General features: G+C 52.2%; 2 protein-coding genes and 2 pseudogenes across 2 annotated transcripts; 2 read left to right on the top strand and 2 right to left on the bottom strand.

The window, feature by feature from the left end:
- The first annotated feature begins 1,421 nt into the window (after positions 1–1,421).
- Positions 1,422–9,826, top strand: LOC149358049 (uncharacterized; annotated as a pseudogene).
- On the bottom strand, positions 3,621–4,103 carry LOC149358050 (uncharacterized). Its single transcript, XM_089578014.1, has one exon. It carries the CDS (start codon positions 4,101–4,103, stop codon positions 3,621–3,623), a length of 483 nt encoding a protein of 160 aa, XP_089434140.1.
- Positions 9,827–9,872: 46 nt separating the features above from the next.
- LOC149358048 (uncharacterized) lies at positions 9,873–15,046 on the bottom strand (annotated as a pseudogene).
- A 1,672-nt stretch (positions 15,047–16,718) lies between these two features.
- Positions 16,719–23,963, top strand: LOC149358047 (uncharacterized). Its single transcript, XM_089576721.1, has 2 exons — positions 16,719–17,672; positions 23,947–23,963. Exons 1-2 carry the CDS (start codon positions 16,736–16,738, stop codon positions 23,961–23,963), a joined length of 954 nt encoding a protein of 317 aa, XP_089432847.1. The 5' UTR covers positions 16,719–16,735.
- The last annotated feature ends 1,238 nt before the right edge of the window (positions 23,964–25,201 follow it).

Below are 25,201 nucleotides of genomic sequence, written 5' to 3'. Positions count from 1 at the left end.
TCTGGCACGGGAAGTTTCACCGGGAAAGCAATAGCTGAATATCTACATTTTAAACTTCTTTTATTATTCAATGGAACAAGATAAAAAAATGTCTTACCACACGCAGAGGTTAACAGCATGGGTAATGTTGCCTGCACCTACGTTATGCAGCGTTATATTTTGAAATCTTGGCAAAAGTTAACAGGTGCACCTAAACAACCTGCGTATTTGGAAGACGGGATCGGTTAGGCATTTCCTTTTTTAATTGCCGGATTTTTTAAACATTCATTTGCACAAACTACTGGCCTATTCCCAAACATCACTCACAAAGTACCATAATGCGGTCTACGTTGTTCCAGTACTAATTTGACATCGGCACTCGCCTGGGCTTACCAGAATCAATGAAGAACTGCCCTCGGCTGCGTAGTACGTACGCAGTTTAGCAGACGTGAACCCAGCAGCGGGTCTGACAGGCTGCGCCACATGGCGGACGGCGCGACAAACGAGTCACGCGCGGATTCTTCGAAGATTGTTTCGTCTGTGTTGGACAAATGTTTAGGGGAATCCCCCAAGGTGGAGTAGATTTGTAATAAGGGAGTAAATGAGTAAATACTCCCTTATTGTTTCGTCTGGTCTTTGAAATTAATGCCATAAAGAAGAGTCACCGCTCGTCTTAATTGAAACCACAATGCAAATGTCACAGCAACAGCGCTGCACGCACTAATAAATGACAATAAATATTATCTACATCTTGTTTTGGGTGTCATCTGCTTTCAATCATCTCTTTATTCCGAATACTTCGAAAGCTCTGTTCTTGCCCTGCGGGAAAGGCCACGTCTTTGTGTTCGGACTACCACACATCATGTGTCTTGCGAGAGTGATGATATGAGCAGGTTGCCCTGGTATTCATCCAACGAGATGGGACGTTGATGACTAGATGTCGGTTGCTTATTTGTACTGAAGGTGGCGCAGTGTGTCGAATCCGGTCCTGGGCTCGCGTCGGTGAAAACTATACATTGTACACGTGCGGACTCAAGTAAATAGAGCACGGTAATCCATTCTAAGGGAAATCACGCCTTCCGTACTGGAAATAAAAAAAAAACACTGTTTGCCCATCAGAAAGGCCACCAACATCCCCTACCAGAATGCACATACCATTTCTGAAAATTTCAATTAGGTAGCGTGTGAAAATTATTCGAAGACAATAGACCCCTTGCAAAAATACGTCACCTTCCGCTGAACTGCGGTTCCGGCTTCGGTTCGAAAAGCACGCTGGGGAGACATTCGCCATCTTAGGGGAAGCCGCCTGGCCGCCTCTCCGCCGCAGCCTGGCTACCGTTGTTCCTTTGGTGTGGGGACGCACCACTTGCCAAGCTGCGATTTTGCTGCTACAGTGCTCACTGCTGAGCCACTGCTGGCACAGAGGCATTGTTTTAACGAAAATGAGCGATTTCGTGTATCCGGTGCATTCGTGGGAGAGCGACTTAACCAAGTTGCCGCCGCTTCGGAGTGCACATGTTGACGCGTATATGTCGCGGTTGACAGCAATCACGAAATGTAGCGGAAAGCATACAAGCTCGTCACCGAGAGATACGTCGTCACGTCATCTGTGTCTGCGAATTATTCCCGCGCAATGTAAGTGATCGGGCTTAGGGACTCCGGAACGTTTTTGGGAGTTTGGGGGGGGGGGGGGGGAGTATTGTCGTTGCTTCATCATCGTCATTATCAGCCGCACTATACCCACTGCAAGGCAAATGCCGCTCCCATATTCCTCCAATTAACCCGGTCCTGTGCTAGCTGCATCCACTTGACTCCTGCAAACTTCTTATTCTTACTAATTAATAATGTTTTAATTCATTTCAGCCCTTTCAATTTTAGAAAAATGCATCCTTGCTTATTCTACATTGGTATATACCCTTAAAAAATGGTTGTAAATTTCATAGTTACTGAAACCTGCGCAGACCGCGCAAGAGTAAACGGATTCGAAAGCTGCGAAAAAAACATTTTTAATATATCTGAATTCGCGCTCGCTCTGAAGCAGTGCTGCCAACCCTAGGGACTTTTCCCTAGATCTAGAGAATTTGGATGCAATTTAAGGGAAAGGGAATTTTTTTGTATAATATAGGGAAATTTCATTTGCTTGGAGAGTTGTTTTTTTTCCTCTCTCAAATTGGGAAGACAGCACAAGCTTTTCGTTGTTTTCGCTCTTCAACTGACGGAGGCCCGCAAACACCGCCGCGCGCTCTAGTAAAGCCTGTTTCACATCCAAGTGAAGACGCTCTGTTGCTGCGGCGCAAAAGCTGTTTAGAGCCATCGCGGCGGCTCCAGCAGTCAGAGCGGCAATGTTCCAACAAGTTACAAATTTTTCGCCGCGCTACGCTGCTCAATTTTCAGTCGCTTGCATGCATGTGAACCAGCCTTTACACGGACGTAGACGGACGTGCATGGTCCCCGACGTGCCAGTGGCACCTGCTGCTGTGATCTGGCGCGCCACTGCTTTCCCTCAACACGCGCGCCCCTTCCTCACGCTGAATTTGGAGTTCGCTGCACGACGTGAAATACCTATTTAGTAAGCATATCTTCATGTTTATTTTGATAACTAGGAAAGAACAAGGGCGCCATTTGTTTTATAAAGGAGCGCCGTGTTGGAAATCTTAGCTAGTCTAACTAGGGGAACAATTCCCAGTTCACCCGCCACGGTGGCTCAGTGGTTATGGCGCTCGACTGCTGACCCGAAAGACGAGGCTTCGATCCCAGCCTCGGCGGTCGAATTTCGATGGAGGCGAAATTCTACAGGCCCAACTGTGCGATGTAACTGCACGTTAAAGAACCCCAGGTGGTCGAAATTTCCGGAGCCTTTCACAAGTTCATCCCTCAAAGCCTGGGTTGCTTTGGGACGTTAGACCCTCCAAAATCATAAGCCATAATTCCCAGTTCCACCACGACGAACAAAGCGAGTTGAAGTCACATGAGGCATAGAAATGCTTTAAAAATCACTGCTTCATTGTTTTAATTGACTCAAACTGTTACGTCAGCCACCCTCTAGAGCAATCGCTGCAAATGAACAAGCAGTTTCCGTATACTCCTCAAGCGACCTCCAGGTATTTTGTACGTGGTATCCTTCGGCTGAAGTCTAAACCGCCACAACATGAGGGAAAAAAATTTAGTTAATTCCACATGCCGATGCATGTTTACTAATTGCGTACAGTGAAAAAAAAAACACATGCACGATATAGACAACTTAATTTGTAATTTCCAAACAGCGCTACGGTTTATCTTGTAGCTGCATTTAGAAGTTCTTCATTTAAGATCATTCAGTTCAAATTTACAGCTAATTTGCTTTCCAACGTCTGGTAATAGGGTAGCTGCATGATAAAACCTGCCACTGAACCACGCATAAACATACATTTTTTTTTCATAATTGAACACTTTTTTTGTATCTAGAGAAATCTAGGGAATTTTTGGTTGCAAATTGAGGGCGAAGTGGCTCTGGAGGTTGGCAGCACTGCACTGAAGCAAATGTGAACTGATATATCCATGCAAGTAGACATGAAAGTAGGCACTAGGTACAACGCTATAGTGTCGCAGACTGACGAGCTTCAAGGCTAGCATGAAAAGAGGACGTTGGGCAGGAGAGGTTTTCAAAGGAGGCCGAAGGTTGTTGTTCGTTCTGCCGTTCTAGATACGAACTCTTTCATAACGGCATCCAAATGCAGGTCCGCAACTCTCTTTTTGTGCGCGTGGAGGAGGAGAAGGTGTGTCAGCCTCCTCTGCGTCATTCGACTGCGCAGAAATGTTTTTACTCTCCTCAGAGGACTGAAAGATCGCTCTCCTAAAGCAGCTGACGCAGGCACAGAAAACACGAGTTGCAGATACCGGACAACCTGGTCCATCGTATTACGCATGCCTGCAGTCTTCCCCTGCAAAATTTGTAAAATGCGTTCACTTGCGACCGGACCCTCGTCACGCAGGAGCGTTGGGAGAAGCAAGAGTTGCGCTGAAAGCCTGCTGATGTCAAAATCTGCAGCGTGTGCTCCTAAAAGCTCATTTAGGTCGTTTGACGCGAAGTTTCGACCTTCAGCAGCGTCAGTCAAAAGGCCCCCGAGGCTAATCAGCTGCTCCATGCCAGGCTGTTCAAATCGCCGTTGGATCTCTGTGGTAATACGATCGAGCACGGTGGAAGTAAAACATTGCAAAAACGTACCGTCAATATATGCTGCTCCTATCGCACGCTCATCTGGTTGACTTTCATGAGAGGTGCTTCCCGCTCCCAGCCAAAATACAAATACGAAGGGGCATCAGAAACACACCAATAATCAAAGTGGTGACAAAAAATGTGACACAATATACCTAGGGTTGTTCGTTTTCGGGTAAAACCCGATTTTACCCGATTTTTGCACCCCGAACGTGTTCCTAAAATATAGGGTAAAACCCGATTTTCCCCGATTTCTGAAACAATTGTGCCCACGGAATTGCTGTGCCTCTAGTTGGCGCGCAGGCGAGAGGCGGCCAAGGCGGCCGACAGACAGACAGGTAAAAGGTGACTGACTGCAGCTAAAAGTGATCGGGCAAAAGGTGTTTTGTCTATGTTACCTAAGAGCAGTGCCATATTAGTAAAAATTGTTGTGAAGAATTTTGCGCCAAAATCTCCACAAAATGGGACTGCACTTTGAAACGGAACGTCTCAGACAAAGAAGAAAACCAGTTGACATTGTGGAAACTGGGAGCCGTACTCGATCCGTTCCAGAAGCGGCTGCTGAGTCAGTCGTTTGATGACTACCGACCTCTCTTTATTTCCGTGATGGACGATGTAGGCTCGCTTCGCGAGGAGTTTAAGCAGTACTTGCTGGAAGCAAGCCCCACAAATGAAGGTGTTGAAGTGATGGACTATTGGAACGACGCAACTGTGCGTTACACAAGGCTAGCAAATGCATCGTTGTCATTGTTGCGCCTCGCTAATGGCAACTGTGACGTTGAGCGAACGTTCTCTCAGCTAAGGTGTACCTGCAGAGACCAGACAGGTCTCGGATGGAAACCGAGATGTTGCGCATGCAGATGACTATGTATGTAAATAAGGACGTGTAGAACGTCGATGACCAGCCCTCGTGAATAAAATGTTTCTTTTCTCAAAACTGACCGTTGCCTCTCACTGCAAGAAATAATTAATTACCAAAGGAACGCCAAATTTTGCAATATCTATACTTTCTTGAAAGCAGCCCAAAAATATAGCCCGTTTAGAGCAAATCGAATAAATTATTAGTTTGCAAAATTAACCCGATAAAACCAGAATTTCGGAGTTTTTCTACGAAAAACCCGATTTCTCCCCTATTATCAAGCCGAAAAATATAGCCCGATTTTTACACCCCGAATTTGAAAAAATATAAAACCCGAAAACGAACAACCCTAAATAAACCTTGTGCAACCTCGCTTCCATAGCCTAAACGTTTCGTCCCAGGCACGAAGAAGTTGTTGATCTTCTTTTGAGACTGAGATATCTTCCGAGGCAACGACATTGTAAATCTCCATTTATTAAAAAACACACTGAAGGGATGAGAGACGTGCAAGTAGACCGCGTTACGTTTCGCCACCGCCGTGCGAGATCAACGCGGCTGCAGTGGACGCAGGAGTATCATTCCGAGCAGCGGACAATTCGCGTGGCCGACTGCCGCCCAGAGCCGTCTCGGGAATCGTGTCTAGACAGATCCACTTCCCACGTGTCGTCGTGTGCGTGCGTGCGTGTGTGCAAACGCTTGTGAGAGCACGGCGCTCGGGGAGAGAGTGTTCGCCCCGGGGCCGGCGCCGCCGGGTCCGAGTCAGCGACGCTTGCCATGAACATGACCGCTGGTTCGACACATGCGCGTCTTCTGAACCTTCCTCCTTTCCCTCTGAAGGATGCTCCCGCCGCTAGGTCGCCGTCGAAACACCATGCTGTGTGGGCGCTCAGATTTCTCTCTCGGGCCAGCTTTTCCTGCCGTTCGTACGAGATGCAGTATTAAACCTTGCCGATGCTCTCCGCGGGACACCGGACGCCAGGTCAACGCTACCCTTGGGGCTAGCGTGCGACAGCGGTGGGATGTCGCAGGCGAGCTACATGTATTTATACACGCAGCTAGACTTATAAGTCTACGTTTGGTACGTCTATGTTGGTATAACTCTACGTTTGGTACGGCTATGTGCTTAGACCGAAGCGGCGAGCACCGCCGATCGGGCGAACCGCATCAGCTATCGGGAAAGATCGGGGGGGGAGGCAGAGCCCCTCCTGAAAAAAGTAGGGGGGAAGGCGTCCCCCCTGCCCCCCCCCCCCCCCCCCCCTCCGATTCCGGAGTCCCTGACCGGACTTCGTTTGGGCGTTTAAATGTTGTTAAACCGAACTGATTAGGCGCAGGCGGAGCGGCGGAGAAACGCCCGATGTGCTGTGCTCGCTTTTTTCACGCTGCCGGGTTGACGTGTAGGTCTGCCCGATTAAACTGATTTGCTCAGTTTTATTTGTACGCGCTGCTTTAAAAGATCGGAATGAAAGAACGCACGTTACAATCGGGTGTTGACCTCTCGTGCGCGCTCGTATTCGTGCTGTCCTATTTTGTGCGTGTGTTCCTAAAGGCCGATTCACACGACGGTCCGCTTGCCCGCGGCCCGCGAATCCCGTGTTCATGCGTGAGCACATTGAGAGGCGCGCTGACCAGGCCGCGGGCCCACAGCGCGACTCTCAATGTGGTGACGCATGAACACGTAGTGCGCGGGCCGTCGGCGAACGGACCGTCGTGTGAATCGGCCTTAAGCTGCACGTTGCGACGATTCGCGTAAACTCGCTATGCTCGCGCCGCGCACAGGGGCTTTCCAGTATTCCTTTAACTACGTAGACTTAAGACTTCTACCACTGCAAAGCGCTGCAACACCCAGATAGTCATTCACTTTGAAGACGGCGGTACTATTTCAGGTTTGCATATATTGCAGTACACGGGTAACGCAACCCGACAAGACGAGGGCGAAGGGACAGTGTTACGAAGTGCAGTGTCGTTTCTTCGCTCTCATCCTGCTCTACCCTTATAGACTCCTGGGGACGAGACTGCAGTAGTCATGCCACAAATGCTGACGCCAGCACTTTTGTCTTTATTTCAGGGACAGCATAGTATTTGTGAAGGCCAGCTGCCACAGAAGTCGAAGCCGCCTTAGGCAGTTTCAGTGGCCTTGTCTCTGCAAGGTGATGTGCTTGGCGGACGATGCAAATGTGCTGTTGGAAAGTATGCGTGCAGCCATTTACAAGCAGTGCTAAGGATTGTCGCGCTGCTTCAGGAAAAAGGATTCTCTGAGGCACCAGCTCATATGTCATCCACTGACTTGCCTCAGAGGTGGCGAGTGCCACGAACAAATCCACTGTGAGGAACCAGTGCCCAAAAAATTGACTGGCGAAAAGTTTCAGAAGGTGGGCAAGCTGTTCCCCGCAGCTCAAACGTATACAGCGGCCATGCTGCAAGCGAGCCACTAGAGCAGCAAGAAGATGACATAAAAGCATTTGCTGATGCCTTGAATACATCGACTGGAATGCAACATTTTGCTAGTGTGCTTCAAGCTGCCGACTGCAGTGAAGCAGTTGAAACCAGATACGGCAAGCGGATAAAAGGCTGTCTGCTGAGCTACCAACAGTCGCTTGTGCCACATGGGTTTCCTGTGATAATGTCAGACAACCTAGGAAGCAGACAGCCGCAGCTGTGGGAGACAGCTGAATAGAGATGTAAAATTTCAAGAAATTTTGAATGGCATGAAAAAAACCATTTTTTTCATGGTTTTTTTCATGAAAAATTGGAAATTTTGCAAGACGTATCAAAAACATTTATTTGCAACAGCACAACGATCAATAATAATGCTCCGAAGTTCAGCCGAATATGCAGTTATAGATGTCATATTTGTGGAACGAACTTATTGTTCTATTGCACCAAGAAAGGGAGCATGAAAACTGATCTATAAATCACTCCATATCGGACTCATAGTCACTGTCGCTGGATGCGGGACTACGCGCAGCAGCATGGATTGAAGTTGTGTCCACACCTATGTTCGACTGCACATACACAAGCTTTCGAACGCGTTCCCCTGAAAGCCTGTTGCGAATCCTTGTTCGCACGTTTCCGAAACGTGACAAGTTTCGTTCGCAGCTGGCGGTTGATTGTGGTATCTGCAGCGGTCGGCAAGCCAGAGGAGTTAGCGGCAGGTTGGTGCAAAGGCCTTGCCACCAGGTAGATGGGGCCACGTGCTTCGCTGAGTCCCAGACCCCTGTCCGGGACCAAATTCCTGCGGATGTCCTCTGCTCTGCTACGTTGGAAATCAAGAAGCTAGGCTTGTATTTGGCTAAAACCGCTTATGCGCAGAGCAGCCTATATGCCGTGTGTGTCGCGCTGTAGAATTTGCAGCCATTTGGTTCTAGTTGAGCCGTTAGTTCAAGTGTAAGTGTGTTTTTAAGTCAAGCTTTATAAGTCTTGACTTAAAAACAATGTTTTCAGCCTTATATGTGACCTGGCCTTCAACCCGTGTACTCGCAGCACGAACGTTTTAAAAGCACTACCCGGCACCGGCGATGACGACTGCTCTAGAATCGTTCAACGATGCACACTGTAATGGTTTTCGAAGCAAAATCAAAAACCTAAACTAAAAGTAAGCAATTATAAAACCGTGAAATTGCATTGTGAAATTTTCGATGTTTCTTTCCATTTTTCCTCGTCTGAAGAAAACAAAAAAAAACCGGTTTTTTTCCAAATTTGCAGTGTTTTTTTCAGGCCTCCGCATCTCTACAGCTGAACCCTTTGTATGCTTGAGTGGCCTGACACCTTGGCAAGTTCCTTACCCAGTGGATGGAGCTACCGCTTCAGTGCTTAACGTATTTGCATCACTCATGTTTAGTTCATTTCAGTAAATACATATCTGTTACAAGCCGCCAACTGTTTAAGACACGTGGCCTATAACGTTGTTTGTGGCACGCAGTATATGTGTAACACAAGCTAAGCCATTGTTTTTATGCACCTTTTAGGGGATAGTTGTTACACCTGCTGAAGCTCAGCGACTGGAGAGGTCCTCCAGAAAACAAAGCAACAGTACGACATGGTTTGCCGCCCAAAGCCATCGGTTGACGGCTTCCCACTATGGCTCAGTAGCGTGGCTTTTTGGGCTTGTTGGTACATAGTTGCTGCGCTACAGTGTATTGGAGATATTGCCACTATGGCGTAGTCATGAGCCGCAAAAAGTGGACGGAGAAAGGACTAGCTAACCTAACAGCTGTGAAGGACCTTTCCCGTGTGAGAGCTATCAGGTATGTGTATTTGCTACTGACAGATACATCTCGATAAACATCACATTCCTAACATAACCCCTTTTTTCAGTTACGGAATTGTTAATGAAAGTGATGCAATCCTGCGATATAAGGACACCATGACTGCTGCAGGCCATCCTGTTGATATCATTAAGTGTGGAATTTTTGTGAAGCCCACAAAACCATGGCTGGGCGCATCCCCCGATGCGATTGCCTTTGATCCCTGTAAACCCTTACCGTGGGGTACCGTGGAAGTGAAGTGCCCCTATTCTCTCAGGGATGCTACAAAAGAAGACCTTCTGTCTAAAGACTTTTTCGACGAGTTTGACGAGAACTGCCAGCCAACACTCAAGAAGGACCATGAACACTATATGCAAGTGCTCGGCCAGATGGGTGTGACCCAGACGCGGTGGGCAGACTTTGTAGTGTTCGGGCCGCACTTCCTCACTGTCCAGAGGTTGCGTTTCTGCGAAGAATGGAGCAGTGTGGAAGCCGTACTGAACAGCTTCTATTTCGTTGCCTTTTATGGTGAAGCAGCTCAAGGACTGAATAAAACGTGAGGCTTGCTTAGCAGACCACAAAACTTGAAAACTTATTATTCTGATTGTAGAATTAAAGGGCTTTGCATATTGCTGAGCGCTGCACAGGCTGACCAGATTCGGTTAGTAAGTTCGTGTCATGGGTTCGGTGACTAGGCGACATCATCACCGAGTACGGACAATGAGGGGGTGGCCGTTTGATGCCCGGCGTAGCCGGTAAGCAAACGTAGTGACCGAGACCGAGGCGTGTTAAGAGGTAACAACAACAAAACAACGTTTATAGCATCGCTTGAACAATGCGGCAGCTTTCACAGACACGTAATTTACATTCTAAAAAACAATTGCGGAAAGCACACAGCAGTAAACACACTGAATTAAGTTATACATTGAATATTTCTACACAGGTCAGAACACAAATGAGAGGCCAATTAGATAAAGTCGAGCAAAAGTCAGAAGGTGAACAAACATACAGTCAACCGGGAAGCACGGCTGCAGTCCATCCACAAACACGCAGTCAGTGCTGCCCCCGAAGGCGACGTCCGTCCAGGGCAGCTTGCGGTTTCGAGGATGCGATGCGGCGCCTCGGAGACCCGGCAGTTCGCGGCGGCAGCGTTTCCACCGACGAGCGGACCGAAGTTCGTGCCCATACGGCCCCCTTTTAAAGCCCTCGGGCGCTAGCGGGCGAGCATTCGCGGCGCCAAAGCGTCGGCGTGGAAAAAACAAAACACCAAAAAGCGCAACAAGAGCACGTAGGCACCTACACTTTGACTCTGCATGGCCGCCATCTTGGAGGAGGAAAAAATTAACGCACAACTAAAAAGAAGCCCTAGGCTTCGACTCTCGATTCGGTGACCTTGGAAACGCAAAAAAGTAAAACACAACCAAAAAGCCAGTCACGCACGCCGCAACTTCTTTCCCGCTAATAGTCAGCTCCAGACTTCGACAGTATCGGGGTCGACCTTCAGCAGCCTCCGCTTTCGCAATGCAAGGGGGTTGTCTAAATAACTGAAAAAAGCGTGCATGCATTCTTGCTCTTCCCGAGACACATGCAAAGAAACGCGGACGCATCAGTTTTATACAAACAAAAGTAATTTACAGGCTGCCGCCACTTCTGTGACACGGCCCCCCACTTTCGGAATGTTATCCGATAATATTCTAGACCCACAGAAGTCGGCGAGCAGGCCTGTGCACAGATATACAGCGCGTGACATAACCACTTATATAAAACTAGCACACAACTCAAGTCATGGTCTACACATGCACCATAATACTAGAATAAATTAATAGCGAAAATTAACCGCGCGACAAATCTACAGCCTGCTAAGAAAATCAGGACCGACATTGTCCTTGCCCTTTATATGCTCGACGGTGAACTGTTATTCTTGGAGCAACAAGCTCCAGCGCAGGACTCTGCTGTTTAGCTGTTTGGCTCTTTGGATGTAGCTCAGTGGATGGTGGTCGGTCTGAACTAAGAACGGTACCCCATACAGGTAGGTGGAAAACTGTATTCCCAAACTAACGCTAAGCACTCTCTCTCTCGATTGTGCTTTACGCTGCTTCCCTGGGGAGCAATTTTCTGCTCGCGTATGCCACCGGGTGAAGCGTTCGTCATGCCGCTGCATTAGTACCGTGCCAAGGCTGGTATCAGAGGCGTCCGGGCGCAGCACAAACTGTTTGGAGAAGTCTGGCAGCCGTAGTATCGGAGGGCTTGAGACCCGACGCTTGAGCTCTTCGAAGGCTTCCTGATGGGCCGGCGTCCACCTTACCACGTTCCTCTCTCCCTTTCTCGTCAGCTGGGTGAGGGGCTCGCTTATTCTTGCGTAGTCGGGTATGAAGTCGCGGTAATACCCCGACAAGCCAAGGAAAGCGCGTACCTGACGCTTTGTTCGAGGAGTTGGCGCCGCCTGTATCTTGTCGAGCGTTTTCCCGAGTGGTGCCAGCTCACCTCTGCCAATGCGATGCCCTAGGACTCGATGCCTTCCAACCCGAATTCGCATTTGCTTGGTCGTACTGTCAGGCCGGTCATCTCGATTCTCGCAAACAGCTGCCTCAGCGAAGAAAGATGTTCCTCCCACGTAGCACTGGCAACGAGGACATCATCATAATAGTGCTGCACTCCGGGAATTCCCTCCACCACTCGTTGCATCAATCTTGAAAATACTGCCGGGGCAGTTTTTATGCCGAATGGCATAAAACGGAATTGAATGAGACCCGATGTCGTTGAAAACGCTGTTTTGGGCTTGGGCTCCTCAGTCAATGGGATTTGCCAATATCCTTTGGAAAAGTCTACCTTTGAGAAGTATTTCTTCTCTCCAGCTGCAGCGAAGACCGCGTCCGCTCTAGCGGGCATGGGCTCCGAAACGGCAACCAGTACGTCGTTAAGGCGTCGGAAATCAATTCAAAGCCGGTTCGTGCCGTCTGGTTTCTTCACCAAGAGGACCGGTGAATTGTAGGGAGACTGGGACTTCTCGATTATTCCCAGTCGCTCCATCTGCTGCACCTCTCTTTCTACGGCTTCTCTCGTCGCAAACGGAAGTGGGTATTGTTTCATGTGGACTGGAGTGCGGGTAGTGAGCTCTAACCGGCACTCGGCCCAGTCCGTCTGTTAGCAAGCAGTGGCCGGAATCTTTTCGAATAAAGCAAACTGGTTTATTTTAAGACGTAAGGATACAAGAATGAGATGACTGGATTATTGATACGTAGGAGGTTCGGCGGATCTGCAGAGTCGGGAGGGCTTTGCCGACACGTCTCGTTTCGTCGGCGTCTCTCGGTCGTCTCTCTCGGGCCTCGCTCGAAGCATTCGTCGCTCGGTGGTCTCCCCGGCGCGCCTCTCGACGGCTCACGTTACTCCGGCATTCTTCGCTTGCGTTGTGCCGAGGCCTCGGAAATTTACGAGTTCGGAGTCCGAATGCGGGCGCGGGTACGCCTCGTGAATACGTGGTTTACGTTCACGGCGCCGAATGTCCCGGGCCGCGGGGTCTGTGTTTAGACAAGCTTGAGAACGAATGTGCCGCCGATCCCCACTTAGCGTGACTCGAGGGCAGGATGGTTGTTCCGCTCGGCGCTCACGGCTTGAACATTAGAGTCGGATGCGGGGCGCTTCGTGGATACTGTGCAGGAGCGCTGTCTTGCGCGGGCGTGTTGAGACCTCGTGGCGTGTAAGTTATGGGAGCGGTAACACGTGAAATGGGATCAGGAGCTTACTTGTGTTCAACTTCAAATCACCTTTGTCCTGGCTCCCTTCTTTCTCTCTAGTCTCTTTCTCTAGTAGCTGGCACTCCATTTTTAAACGCATAATCCTTATCTGACGTTCGTCAGCTGCCTTCGCGGCCGCGCGCTCCGCCTCCGCGGCCGCGCGCTCCTGCTCCGCGGCCGCGCGCTCCTGCTCCGCTATCTCTTGGACAAACGCCCGCTCTTCGCGCTGCTTATCTTCGACCCATTTTCACTCTTCGCGCAGCTTATCTTCGACCTATTTTCTGAGCTCAGTGCTTGTCAGCCCCAACTGGCTACCCATAGCTATCAACCTTTCCAAATCCATGCTTCTATCTCCAAGTACACTTTCAATAACACATCTACAAGCTCAGCACAAAGCAAATCCTGTTCATACACGACACCTCTAAAGTCGGCACAGTTCAACACCTCAACAAGTCTCCCTCTCAGTTCAGTTCGCATCAAACGTCCTATCGCGAACGACAGTTAATTGTCACGGGTTCGGTGACTAGGCGACATCATCACCGAGTCCGGACAATGAGGGGGTGGCCGTTTGATGCCCGGCGTAGCCGATAAGCAAACGTAGTGACCGAGACCGAGGCGTGTTAAGAGGTAACAACAACAAAACAACGTTTATAGCTTCGCTTGAACAATGCGGCAACTTTCACAGACACGTAATTTACATTCTAAAAAAACAATTGCGGAAAGCACATAGCAGTAAACACACTGAATTAAGTTATACATTGAATATTTCTACACAGGTCAGAACACAAGTGAGGGGCCAATTAGATACAGTCGAGCAAAAGTCAGAAGGTGAACAAACATACAGTCAACCGGGAAGCACGGCTGCAGTCCATCCACAAACACGCAGTCAGTGCGGCCCCCGAAGGCGACGTCCGTCCAGGCCAGCTTGCGGTTTCGAGGATGCGGTGCGGCGGCTCGGAGACCCGGGAGTTCGCGGCGGCAGCGTTTCCACCGACGAGCGGACCGAGGTACGTGCCCATACGGCCCCCTTTTAAAGCCCTCGGGCGCTAGCGGGCGAGCATTCGCGGCGCCAAAGCGTCGGCGTCGAAAAAACAAAACACCAAAAAGCGCAACAAGAGCACGTAGGCACCTACACTTTGACTCTAGATGGCCGCCATCTTGGAGGAGGAAAAAGTTAACGCACAACTAAAAAGAAGCCCTAGGCTTCGACTCTCGATTCGGTGACCTTCGAAACTCAAAAAAGTAAAACACAACAAAAAAGCCAGTCATGTACGCCGCAACTTCTTTCCTGCTAATGGTCAGCTCCAGACTTCGGCAGTATCGGGGTCGACCTTGAGCAGCCTCCGCTTTCGCAATGCAAGGGGGTTGTCTAATAACTGAAAAAAGCGTGCATGTATTCTTGCTCTTCCCGAGACACATACAAAGAAACGCGGACGCATCAGTTTTATACAAACAAAAGTAATTTACAGGCTGCCGCCGCTTCTGTGACAGTGGACCAGGGGATCGGGGTATGGGGCTGTCAAGGATGTGATAGAACTTGATGCGTTCTATTCGTCGCTCTACATGGATGCGACACGATGCGATATCTTGCGTTTCCTGCACGTCTTCTTTTTTGAACTGGTCCTGTCTGCGAAATGATGAAATGTGGAGGCCAACTTTTTTTTCTTCAAGCAGGTCCCTGATAGTGAAACCCTTGTCAGCCATGAGAGTGTCTCCGGAAGAAAATGGCTGGTTTAGAAATCCACTTCGAATCACAACTTCTCTGTCGAACAGTGACCCCATGAAAAGTTCCGAAGCGAATGTTAGCATACCATCTGGTGTGATCAGCAACAAGTGCCTTGAAAGTGTTGGCTGATTTGTAATTTGAATATGTACCTGACTGCATTACAAGGGAGCTAGGTACCTCGCACCTAATCTCTGTGGCATCAATAATCGCTCTTGTGGAGGTGTAGAGCTCGCGGAACACAGCAGGCATATTGCGGTCGATCACACTTCTAGGTGTCCACAAAGGTAGTTTCTCTAGCTGGAGATACATGAAGCTCACCCAACTAGAGAATGTCCTCGACACCGTACTAGGTGAGATACCGAAAATGTGGCCAAGGTGCGGGTGAAAGAACCCTGTTGTGAGTTTAACCAGTGTAACAAATAGCTCTTCCTCTGGTAACAGCAGCAGCAGTTTCTGAAAATGCTGATAGTTGAGCAGTCCTGTGTAAAACTGCTTGCTACTATCGTCATTCTTGAATCTGTCAAGTAAGAACACCCTCTGTTGCTGTTTTTCATGTAAGGCTTGTACTTCTTGTAGCTGCTGAGTGGTCACAGAAAGGTCTTGCTGGAGATTTCCATTATGTGCCGGAAGCTTGGCAATCTTCTCTTTTTCTGCTTCAAGGTCATCTTTTAACTCTTGTAGATAACTTCTCAGGTTTGTTACATAAGTATAGAGGCCTTTAAGTTCCTCAGATTTCGACTGAAGCTCTGTCTTGATGTTGCTACACACAGAACAAACTTGAAGCTCAAATTGCTTCTCAGTGGGAGAGTCCGGTTGGTATGCCAAGTCTGCGGGCTAGTAGTCACAACCTGCAACATCGGGGCTTGCAGGGGGCTCGTCATCTTGAGTGCTGCCTTGGTGAGATGTTTCTCTAGACCCGGCTGTGCTTGTGTTCGTTGTTGGAGCCCTGTTGATGCAGTGTGGTAGTCGCTGCTTTGGTGGCCGACGTTTGGTCACTGCTTTCGAAAATGGGAACTGTGATGGAACAGCATTTGTGGGATATACAGATATCCCTCGCCGCCCCGCGCTGAGTCACGCGACGAAGCGCCGCCGCCGGGCGTGGGGAGAGGGGGGCCACGCGGCCACTCTCCTCACCCCCCAGCTCGGACGTGACGTCACGCCTACGCTCTGGCGTCTTAGGAACGGGGTGAACGACCCCTCTTGGTTGCAACCGGTTGCTCAAGGGGGTGCAATGTCGTAGGGGTTTAAGGAGAGCTCACGCGGGAAAAAAGGGCTGTCTAGTCTCTCCTCTCGCCGCGGTGACTGCCCGATTGCCCCGCCGACCCCGTCTCCTGCCCGCGCCTCCCTGGATTATTCAACGCCGGTCGACGACGACCTGGTAAGCTGCTGAACCATATATTATCGGATAGAACATTCTTCCGCAGTGTGCTTTGCCTTGCGCTAGGTTAATAAACGGTTTCCTAGCGTACTCTGTTCGTTGCCTACTTCGTCCGAACCCGCCGTGGCTGTGACTTTGCGCCACGGGTTGGGGACACGAGAACGCCCGCGCATAGCTGGCACGGAAGCGCGCCTTCCCGGCCGGCTGCACGCGAGCGACCCCATATCTTGGCACCCGAACGTGGGGCGAACTAGGCACTGAGCAGTGTACTTTGTTGGAGCGAACGACTGTCGACGCGCTAACAAAGGATGGCAGCTGATAGGCCTGACTTCCAGTCTTTGTTCATGCTGTCAGAGCTAGCGGCACAGAGCCAGGGCTCCCTACTTGACTTGCCTTTGGAAGGCGTAAATCTTGAGTGTTCCACGCGGAATAGCCGAGTTGCATTCCCGGGCGCGTCGGCAGGACTGAGGCCTGGTACGGAGGGCACCACATCGGGCACCTCGCCGCTCCGTGGTGCGAACAATGGGGCACCTACGCCTCATCATTCGACACCATCAGCGGCTGCGCCCAACTCCGGGGGCGTTAGTCCGCAGTCATCCGAGGTGCTCTTGCAGAACGCGATGCAAGTTATGCAGAGCTTAGCGGGTATGTTGCAAAACAATTTGCAAGCCCCGGCCCAGGCACCCCGTCTTAGGATAGACGTACCTACCTACACGGGGTACCATGACAGAACAGGGGCTAATGAGTACCTCGACCGTCTGCTGCGTTATCAGCAAGCGACAGGAATCGCAGATGCCGAACTGCTCGCGCGTGTTGTGCCTGTTTCTTTGACGGAGCAAGCGGCCCGCTGGTACCGACTAACCGGTAACCGAGCGAGGACAATGGAGGAGTTTAGCGCAAGCTTCCGCGACGAATTCCTTCCCGCAAACTACGAGTGGCGTTTGAGGAGAGAGCTGGAACTCCGCACCCAGCACCCCGACGAGTCTTTGTTAGAGTACGTCCGAGCGATGGACGAACTGTATCGCCTCGCTGACCCTCGCGCCACAAACATGGAGAAAGTTGAGCGTGTCACACGACAAGCGCACCCGACTTTCGTGGCCTACCTGGGAGGAGGAAGGTTTAGAGACCTGGATGAGCTAGCAGCTGAGGCGAAGCGCATTCAGGGAGACATCCTCTCTGCGCGAGCGTATCGGCCGCCGCCACCTGCATCGCAGTCACTTGAGCCGCGCTGCGCGTGGAATGGCAGCTCAGCGCGTAGTCCGTCTAGAACTGAAGCGACAGCACAGTTTGCTGACGAGCGTGTCCCGAGGGGTTGGGAATTGTCCGACCGCGCTTTGGACCCATTCAGCTACGCGCTGCGAACAGCACACGCTGCCGCAGAGCGGAACACCTGTAGCCGAGATCGCGAGGCCGACACGCGGCCGCACGAGCGGCCCCCACCGTCCGCACCGCGAGATCGAGACGACCGACCGGAACGTGGCGACCAGCGTCCAGCCCGTCGGAGCCCGAGCAACCGTTGCTACCGGTGCGACCAGCCGGGGCACTTCGCCCGCGACTGTGGCCGCCTCCCCGCCCGTGACCAAACACGGTCGGGAAACGGCTACAGCCGCCGGTGATCGACCTTCGATCCCGCGCGGCTTACACAGAGAACCCCGGTTTATTAGCGCCCTTGGCATGTCGCGTAGGAAGTTCTAATGACTTGCCAGCGCCGTTCATTGAGCTAACGATAGCTCGAAAGAAATTCACCGCGTTACTCGACACAGGGGCAAGCGCTTCTTTGTTCGGTGACGAAGTGCTAAACCATCTCCGCCAGAACAAAATCCGGTTGAGAGAGTGCGATACCACTTTTCGCCTCGCGAGCGGCACAGCGCAATCCAGCGGTGCAGCTAGGATAGTGGTTCGCTGGGAAAGACGCGTGCGGCGACAACGCCTCGTTCATCTTCCTTGTTTATCCGTACCTGTAATTCTTGGGCGAGACTTCCTAGCCAAGACAGGCATTGTGATAGACATAACCAGCGGAGGCTATCGAGAACGCACCACCGGCGCCTTGAAGCCTTTCGTGAAAGCGCCCGCGGCCTCGCAGTCAATTACGGCTCCGAACGCGGAGCTAGCGGGGAGTGACCGTGGAAAATCACCCCCGCCGGCCCGGAAACAAGCATGCGGGCGGACAGTCGCCGCTGAGAGAGGGCCCACAGAGAATGTTGACGCGGTAGAAAGCTGTTCTACCGTGCCAGTGAGGGCAATGCACCCTTTGTTGTCGGAGGTGAACAGCGTATCGGAAAGGGAGAAGGCACATTTGTCATCTCTCCTCTACGAATTCAACGCGACATTCACAGACCGGCCTGGCCTCACTACACTAGTAAGGCACAGAATAGACACGGGTGATGCACTGCCTTGGAAGTGCAATCCTAGACCAATCAGCTTGGCTAAGAGAAAAGGACTGGACGGCACCTTAGACGAACTTATCGATACTGGCGTTGTTGAGAGGTCTAACAGCCCTTGGGGCTTCCCGGTAGTCTTAGTCCCAAAGAAAGACGATACATATCGGCTTTGCGTGGACTACCGCAGACTGAATGAGGTTACGAGGAAGGATGCGTACCCTCTACCAACCATTTCTTCTCTAGTGTCCAACCTAGGTGGGGCGAAGTACTTTACTACGCTCGATGCTAGCCGCGGATACTTTCAGGTTGAAATGGATGAGCGTGATAAGGAGAAGACTGCTTTCACTTGTCACAGAGGTCTTTTCCAATTCAAGAGAATGTCTTTTGGCTTGGTAGGAGCACCCGCTACTTATCAGCGCCTAATGGACCGTGTTCTGGGAGATGCGAAGTGGCACCACGCGCTCGCATACCTAGACGACATCGTGGTGTACTCGAAAACGTTCGAGGAACACCTGCGCCACTTGAGGGACATCCTAGAGAGGCTGAGGTCCGCGGGAATCACTTTGAACCCGAAGAAGGCACAGATCGCCGCGACCCGAATAACACTGTTGGGGTTCACGATCGACAAAGGCCGCATTCTGCCGTGCGAGGATAAACTCGAGGCTTTGCTTAAGTTTCCGTCGCCGTCAGATCTAGCTGGTCTCAGACGCTTCCTGGGAATGGCGAACTTTTATCGCCAGTTCATCCCAGATTGCGCAGCGCTGCAGGCACCTTTGACAAAGCTTTTGAAGAAGGGAGAGCGCTGGAGTTGGGGTCCCGAGCAAGAGGCTGCACTGCGCAACCTCGTTAAGGTGCTCGCGGACACGGCTGAGTTGCAGCTACCCGACCTAAACAGGGAGTTTGTGATTCAAACCGACGCAAGCGACCTGGGCTTAGGAGCAGTGTTGCTTCAGGAGCATGAAGGCGTCCTCCGACCGGTAGCGTTCGCGAGCCGTTCACTGACGCCGGCAGAGAGAAACTATTCGGTGACTGAGAAGGAATGTCTCGCGATAGTTTTTGCTCTGCGGAAGTTCGACTACTACGTCGACGGGGTGGCATTTGTGATCGAGACGGATCACATGGCGCTCACCTGGCTGAGACGACTCAGCGAGCCGAGCGGCCGCCTGGCGCGTTGGGCCCTGTTGCTGCAGCGTTACGACTTTACCGTACGCTACCGCAAAGGGAAGAACAACGCCGTGGCTGACGCACTCTCGCGAGCGCCTGTCCAGAGCGAGGAAGGTCACGCGACCGACCACCCGACAGAGAGAGAGAGTGAGGGTTTGTCCCCAGCCGTAGCCGATGTAAGGGACGCGGACCGACCGTTGACCCCAGGCGAGAGCGTGAACCACGTGGACTACGCGAGTTCAGTGGGGATCGCGTTCGGCAGAAAGGAGCTGCTCGAAGCTCAGCAGATGGATTCATTTTGTCGAAAAGTGTTCGACGGGCTCCGGGAGCCGGGCGGCCGGTCCCGCGCACACGGGGACAGCTGCTTTTGCTGTCGGTGCGGAGCGCTTGGAAACAGCTGGTAGTGCTGTGAGCGCGCTGGATTCTTATCTGCTGGATTCCGACGGCGTCCTGCTGAGGTATATCCCCTCCGAGAACGACACAAGTGAGGCGTTCAAGGTGGTGATACCGCGAGTGTTGAGAGCGGCACTGTTACGCTACTTTACTCGTGCATTGCTGGGCATGCAAGCGGCCCCAAGACTTACATTAAGTTGTGTCGCTTTGCTACCTGGCTTGGCATGAAAAGGGACGTAACACGCTACGCCCGCTCATGTCATGTGTGCCAAAGCGTGAAGCCCCGGGGTGGACGACCGCCCGGCCTCATGCAGCCGATTAACAGCCAGACTCCCTGGCAAATCGCGGCGTGTGACATCATGGGACCGTATCTCACGACACCAAGCAGGAACAAGTTCTTGCTGGTGGTCACGGATCACTTCAGCAAGTGGGTTGAACTTTTCCCCCTTAGAAAGCTGACGGCACGAGTTATCATGGAGAAGCTGATGGACGTATTCACCAGGTTCGGTTTCCCAGAGCAGCTGATAACGGACAACGCGTCCTACTTCACTGCGAAGGTGTTCGTAGATTCGTGCGCTGCACTCGGCATTAAGCACAAGAAAACGACCACCTATCATGCTCAGTCGAACCCCACGGAACGAGTCAACCGCAACATTAAGCACATGCTTGTCGCGTACTCTGAGAGGCACAAAGATTGGGACTCCTATCTGCCGGAGATCGCGTTCGCTTTGCGTTCTACCGTTAACCGCTCGACTGGGTATGCACCGTCTTCTCTCAATCTGGGTAGAGAGCTGCTAAATCCGATGGACCGGGTTCTAACGGACAGCAGGAAGACGCCAGTCGCTTCGTCAGCACGAGCTGAATACGCGACGCAGCTGCGCGCTAAGATGACGGAGGCCTTGCGCAAGGCTCGCCGCAACCTGAGCACCGCTAGAGCGCAGCAGAAAGCACAGTACGACCGCTCGCACCGGGATGTTCACTACGAAGTGGGCGATCTGGTGCTTCGGCGCCAACACGTTCTGAGCGATGCTAGCAGACAGTTCGCGGCCTCGTTGGCGCCGAAATGGATCGGGCCGTTTCGCGTGCGAGAGAAGCTTTCCTCGCTCGTTTACAGGCTCGAGGACTTGCGGTCGAAACCGACAGGCGGACCGGTGCACGTATGCGACCTGAAACGTTACGTGCAGCGAGATGAGTGGGTTCAGGACACAGCCCGACCCGCGCCGCAGTCGGAAAACGAGCGCTGCGATCAGCCGGCGAACTCCGCGTCCCGCTATAACTTGCGCCGTAGGCAGAAATAAAATCTGCCTGCGCGGACTAGAGCGAGGGCGCAGGCCGACACGCAGTCTCGTTAGATGCATGAACGTACGGGCCGCTCATGCCGATCAATATTACGTAAGACTTACTTGCGTTAGCCCTCATGACTCTCGTGAGGGCCGAACAGCTACGTAGCACGCGCTGCGGCAGTTGGTTACATCTGTGTTGACCTTTTTCAGCGCAGATGGAAAAGAAGCAGGGCGCATCAGAACGACATCGTTCGCCACTACCACCAACCATCTAGAGCCACCATCCAGCTTCGGCAACGCGCCGCGCCCATGGCCCGCCGCTACGCCCAGCCCGCGACCTGAAGCCGCCTCCCTGCTGCAGCCAGGCGTCCCTGCCACCTGCCACACCGCACCGGAGCTAACCGCCTGTACGCCGCCGCACCAGCCCACTCAGGAGCAAGCTAGCCAAACACAGATGAGCAGCCGTGGCCTCATTACCACCTCAACCCTGGGCCCTCACCAGCTGATCAAGTATGCCAGGGCGGCCCAACCGCGGCCTCTACCATGAAAGCGCCGCGGCCCTCGCCTCTGAAGCCACCTGACCCAGTCTCTCAGAGCGGCGCAGCCACGGACCTGGCCTCCAAGCAGTCGAAGCCGGTGCCACGGAGGCGGTCAACCACCTTCACCGGAGCGGCGCAGCCGCGCGCGCTCGGAAGACTTGCAACCGGCAGCAAGTTGCCTTTCAACGTCATCATCTCGCGGGTGGTCAAGCCTTCGGACCAGCTGATCGGTGCGGGCGTGGCGCGGACATCAACAAGTGTACCAGCGGGAGCCGAAGAACTTCGATCCCTGGATGACGGAGAAGATTAAGTAACGTGGCGCCTGCTTCTCTGTCCGGGAGGCTTCTTAAGGAGGGGAGGATGTGGGATATACAGATATCCCTCGCCGCCCCGCGCTGAGTCACGCGACGAAGCGCCGCCGCCGGGCGTGGGGAGAGGGGGGCCACGCGGCCACTCTCCTCACCCCCCAGCTCGGACGTGACGTCACGCCTACGCTCTGGCGTCTTAGGAACGGGGTGAACGACCCCTCTTGGTTGCAACCGGTTGCTCAAGGGGGTGCAATGTCGTAGGGGTTTAAGGAGAGCTCACGCGGGAAAAAAGGGCTGTCTAGTCTCTCCTCTCGCCGCGGTGACTGCCCGATTGCCCCGCTGTTGCGACCCGGGTAGCATGGCCGGGGACCGGTGATGGGACGAGGAGTAGGGAGACTGGGTTCGGAGGAAGGTAACGAAAACTTTATACACTTATTTACATTATTTACAAAACAGGACTGAGAATGACTCTCAGTGGAAGGGGAACGTCTTCGTCAACCGTAGTCGACTGGAGCTAGCAGGCTTCTCTCGGCCACACTCACGGCCGAGTTAAATATCGTTCGGTTTCCCCAGATCCCTGGCTGGGGAATAATGGTCGACGAACACTGTCCAATCGGATGGACCGAAGGGGACGTTCTTGTTACCGCCCAGCGTGTTCGCCAAATGCAGCCGGTACAGCCAGCGATGACAGCGCCGCCCACCGGCAGGTAGCAGCCACATTAAGGCTGGTTATAAATATTCATTCAGAACGACGGCTTGACATCGCCGCCTATGGCGCAGTGGATTAGAGGCACGTGTTGCGTATGGAAGGTCGGCCGTTCGACTCCGCTCTCTGTACTGTAATTTTATTGTTTTTTTCTAATTTAATTTTTTTCCATTTTTCCCTTTTAGGTCGCAAATCGTGATGCTTAGTGGCATATAACGCCGTTTAAGAGGATTTATTATCCCTTTTAGGTAAGCCGTTGTGACAATCTTCAGTCACCGTGATCAATTCACCGTGGTTTCAAGCCTTGTGGCTGTACAGGCTGCAGTTGGCGAATACGCTACCGCCCACGGCTGGGCAGGTGCGGGTTTTTCCACTCTCTCGCAGCTGGTTGATGAGAGGAGGAGATGCTGACTCATCCAGCGCTGCGGGATAGGAATCTCCCGAAGTCCTCCAGCAGGTGAATAAACTTGCTTCCCCGCCGATTTCCCAGAACGCGAGTCGGGGCCACAGAATTCTTCAATTAGCCGCCAGCGTGACCGGCGCCGGCCCGTAGCCTCCTCTGTGGTCGCCCGGACAATACCTCCGATCAAGGAATTTCGCTGGGGTTATTGCTGACAATGGCCCCTGGCATTCTTGCTACACTAATCCGCTGAGGCTCGGAGGGGCATTCCAAGCATCCCACTTCCCATGGTCGTCGCGGGGTTGTCGGCCTCGATGAATATTCATGGTTGCTACTGGTCTGGCCCACGTGGCTAGAAGTACGGTCACAACAGCTCGTCCGCCGCCAGGTAGAGGCCTCGAAAGGGGTTACAGCTCCTCGCTGTCCTCTGAAGAGGCCGCATCAGCCAGGCAGGTCCTCTTTTTCCTGGGTGATCCAAGGGTCGGTGTCTGCAGGCCAAGGGTCTCAGGTAGAGCATTAGTGGTCAAATCTGCACCATGCCCCCACCCCGGCAAGGCAAGAGCACCACCCTTCTCCCGAGTCGTGCCAGGCAAAACAAAGAACAAGGCCTCAAGCTGTGCTGCTCAATTTACTCCCCTTTTTGGCTCCCCCCCTCAGGCGGTCTGGTTGGGTGAGCTGCGGGCGATGAACGTTACCTATGCGGGCGATTTAATGCCACCGCATTTTTTTCAATTTGGAAACAGGTTTTGTTCTGGAGAAATTACAGCTGCCGTTGCGATTCACAGACCAACGGCTCCGATAGATCAGACGAGGAGATAGTAGAGCTCCACTACTGCTCACGTAATCTCAAGCGCTAATCTATGCCTAACACACAAAATCCACACACTGCAACTATCCATTCCAAACCTCCAATGGTGTCACACCAAAAAAAAAGAAACTCTTTTACGCTGAAAATTAGCAAGCGTCTTTAAGCTACATCATTACGGCCAGAAAACACGAAGTACAAAATCCTACACAGGCATAAAAGCTCAACACTTCGTTTCCGTTTCTCTGCCGTACATGAATAAAAAAAAAAACAGCAAATACAAGACGCATGTATTCCTGAAATACCTTACTTCAGCCGCGCTCGGCGTGGTCGGGCTGCCGTTCTACCAGCTACGCTTTCCAAAAAGCTGCGGGGCTGATTAGTTCCGTCTTTTTGCGACTGGCAGGCAAAGCCCGGGCAGCGCTGAAAAAGCTTTACACGAGAGAGGCGCTTCCCCCTCTCCCGGTACCCTGCATGCCTCGTCTCTGTCTGACCCGCGCGCGCTCTTCGACGCCCTTTTGTCCGGTAGCCGGGCGTTTTTTTCTTCAGCCAGCATCGGGTGTCACATGTCTCCTGACAAACATTGGTGCGGTCCAACAATGGAGCAGGTGGTTTACATCCAGACTGCGTACGCCTAGTTGCCTTGGCTTTAAGGCGACGCCTCTGAACTCTTGAGCGCCGCGGTTGCAATTTTGCCAAGTTACAAGGTTGGCCGGTCCTCAAACTCGCGGGCTTCATGACCCGTACCTTTTTCATTTCAGAGCAACCGTTCACCTTAGTTTTCCTTGCGCGCCGACGCTTTCTCGAGGCTACCCTAGCGCATCTGTATCGTGCGTTTCCGGTTATCGCGGCGCCGTCGCGTGTTAAGCTGCCGGCACTCGCAGCAGCATCAATTTCCAAAGGCTCATCGTTTCCGCCATTTTTCCCGCGCAGCAAAGCAAATTGCGCTTTCCTCGCAGTGCTAGGCGACGGTCTCTCCGAAATATCCACCGCTCCTGCGATTTCATTCGACCACAACTCGTTTTCGGGTGTTCGGTCGCGAGCGGCCGTTGTTCCCTCATCCTTGAGATGACCTCTGTTTTGATGCAGCGCAGATGCGCATTCCTC

This window comes from Amblyomma mixtum, chromosome 3 (genome assembly GCF_055824585.1).
Source record: "Amblyomma mixtum isolate Tamu chromosome 3, ASM5582458v1, whole genome shotgun sequence".
In the NCBI taxonomy this organism is placed as follows: domain Eukaryota; kingdom Metazoa; phylum Arthropoda; class Arachnida; order Ixodida; family Ixodidae; genus Amblyomma; species Amblyomma mixtum.
Note: the sequence above shows the minus strand (reverse complement) of the source record. Positions and strands in the feature narration are given on the sequence as shown.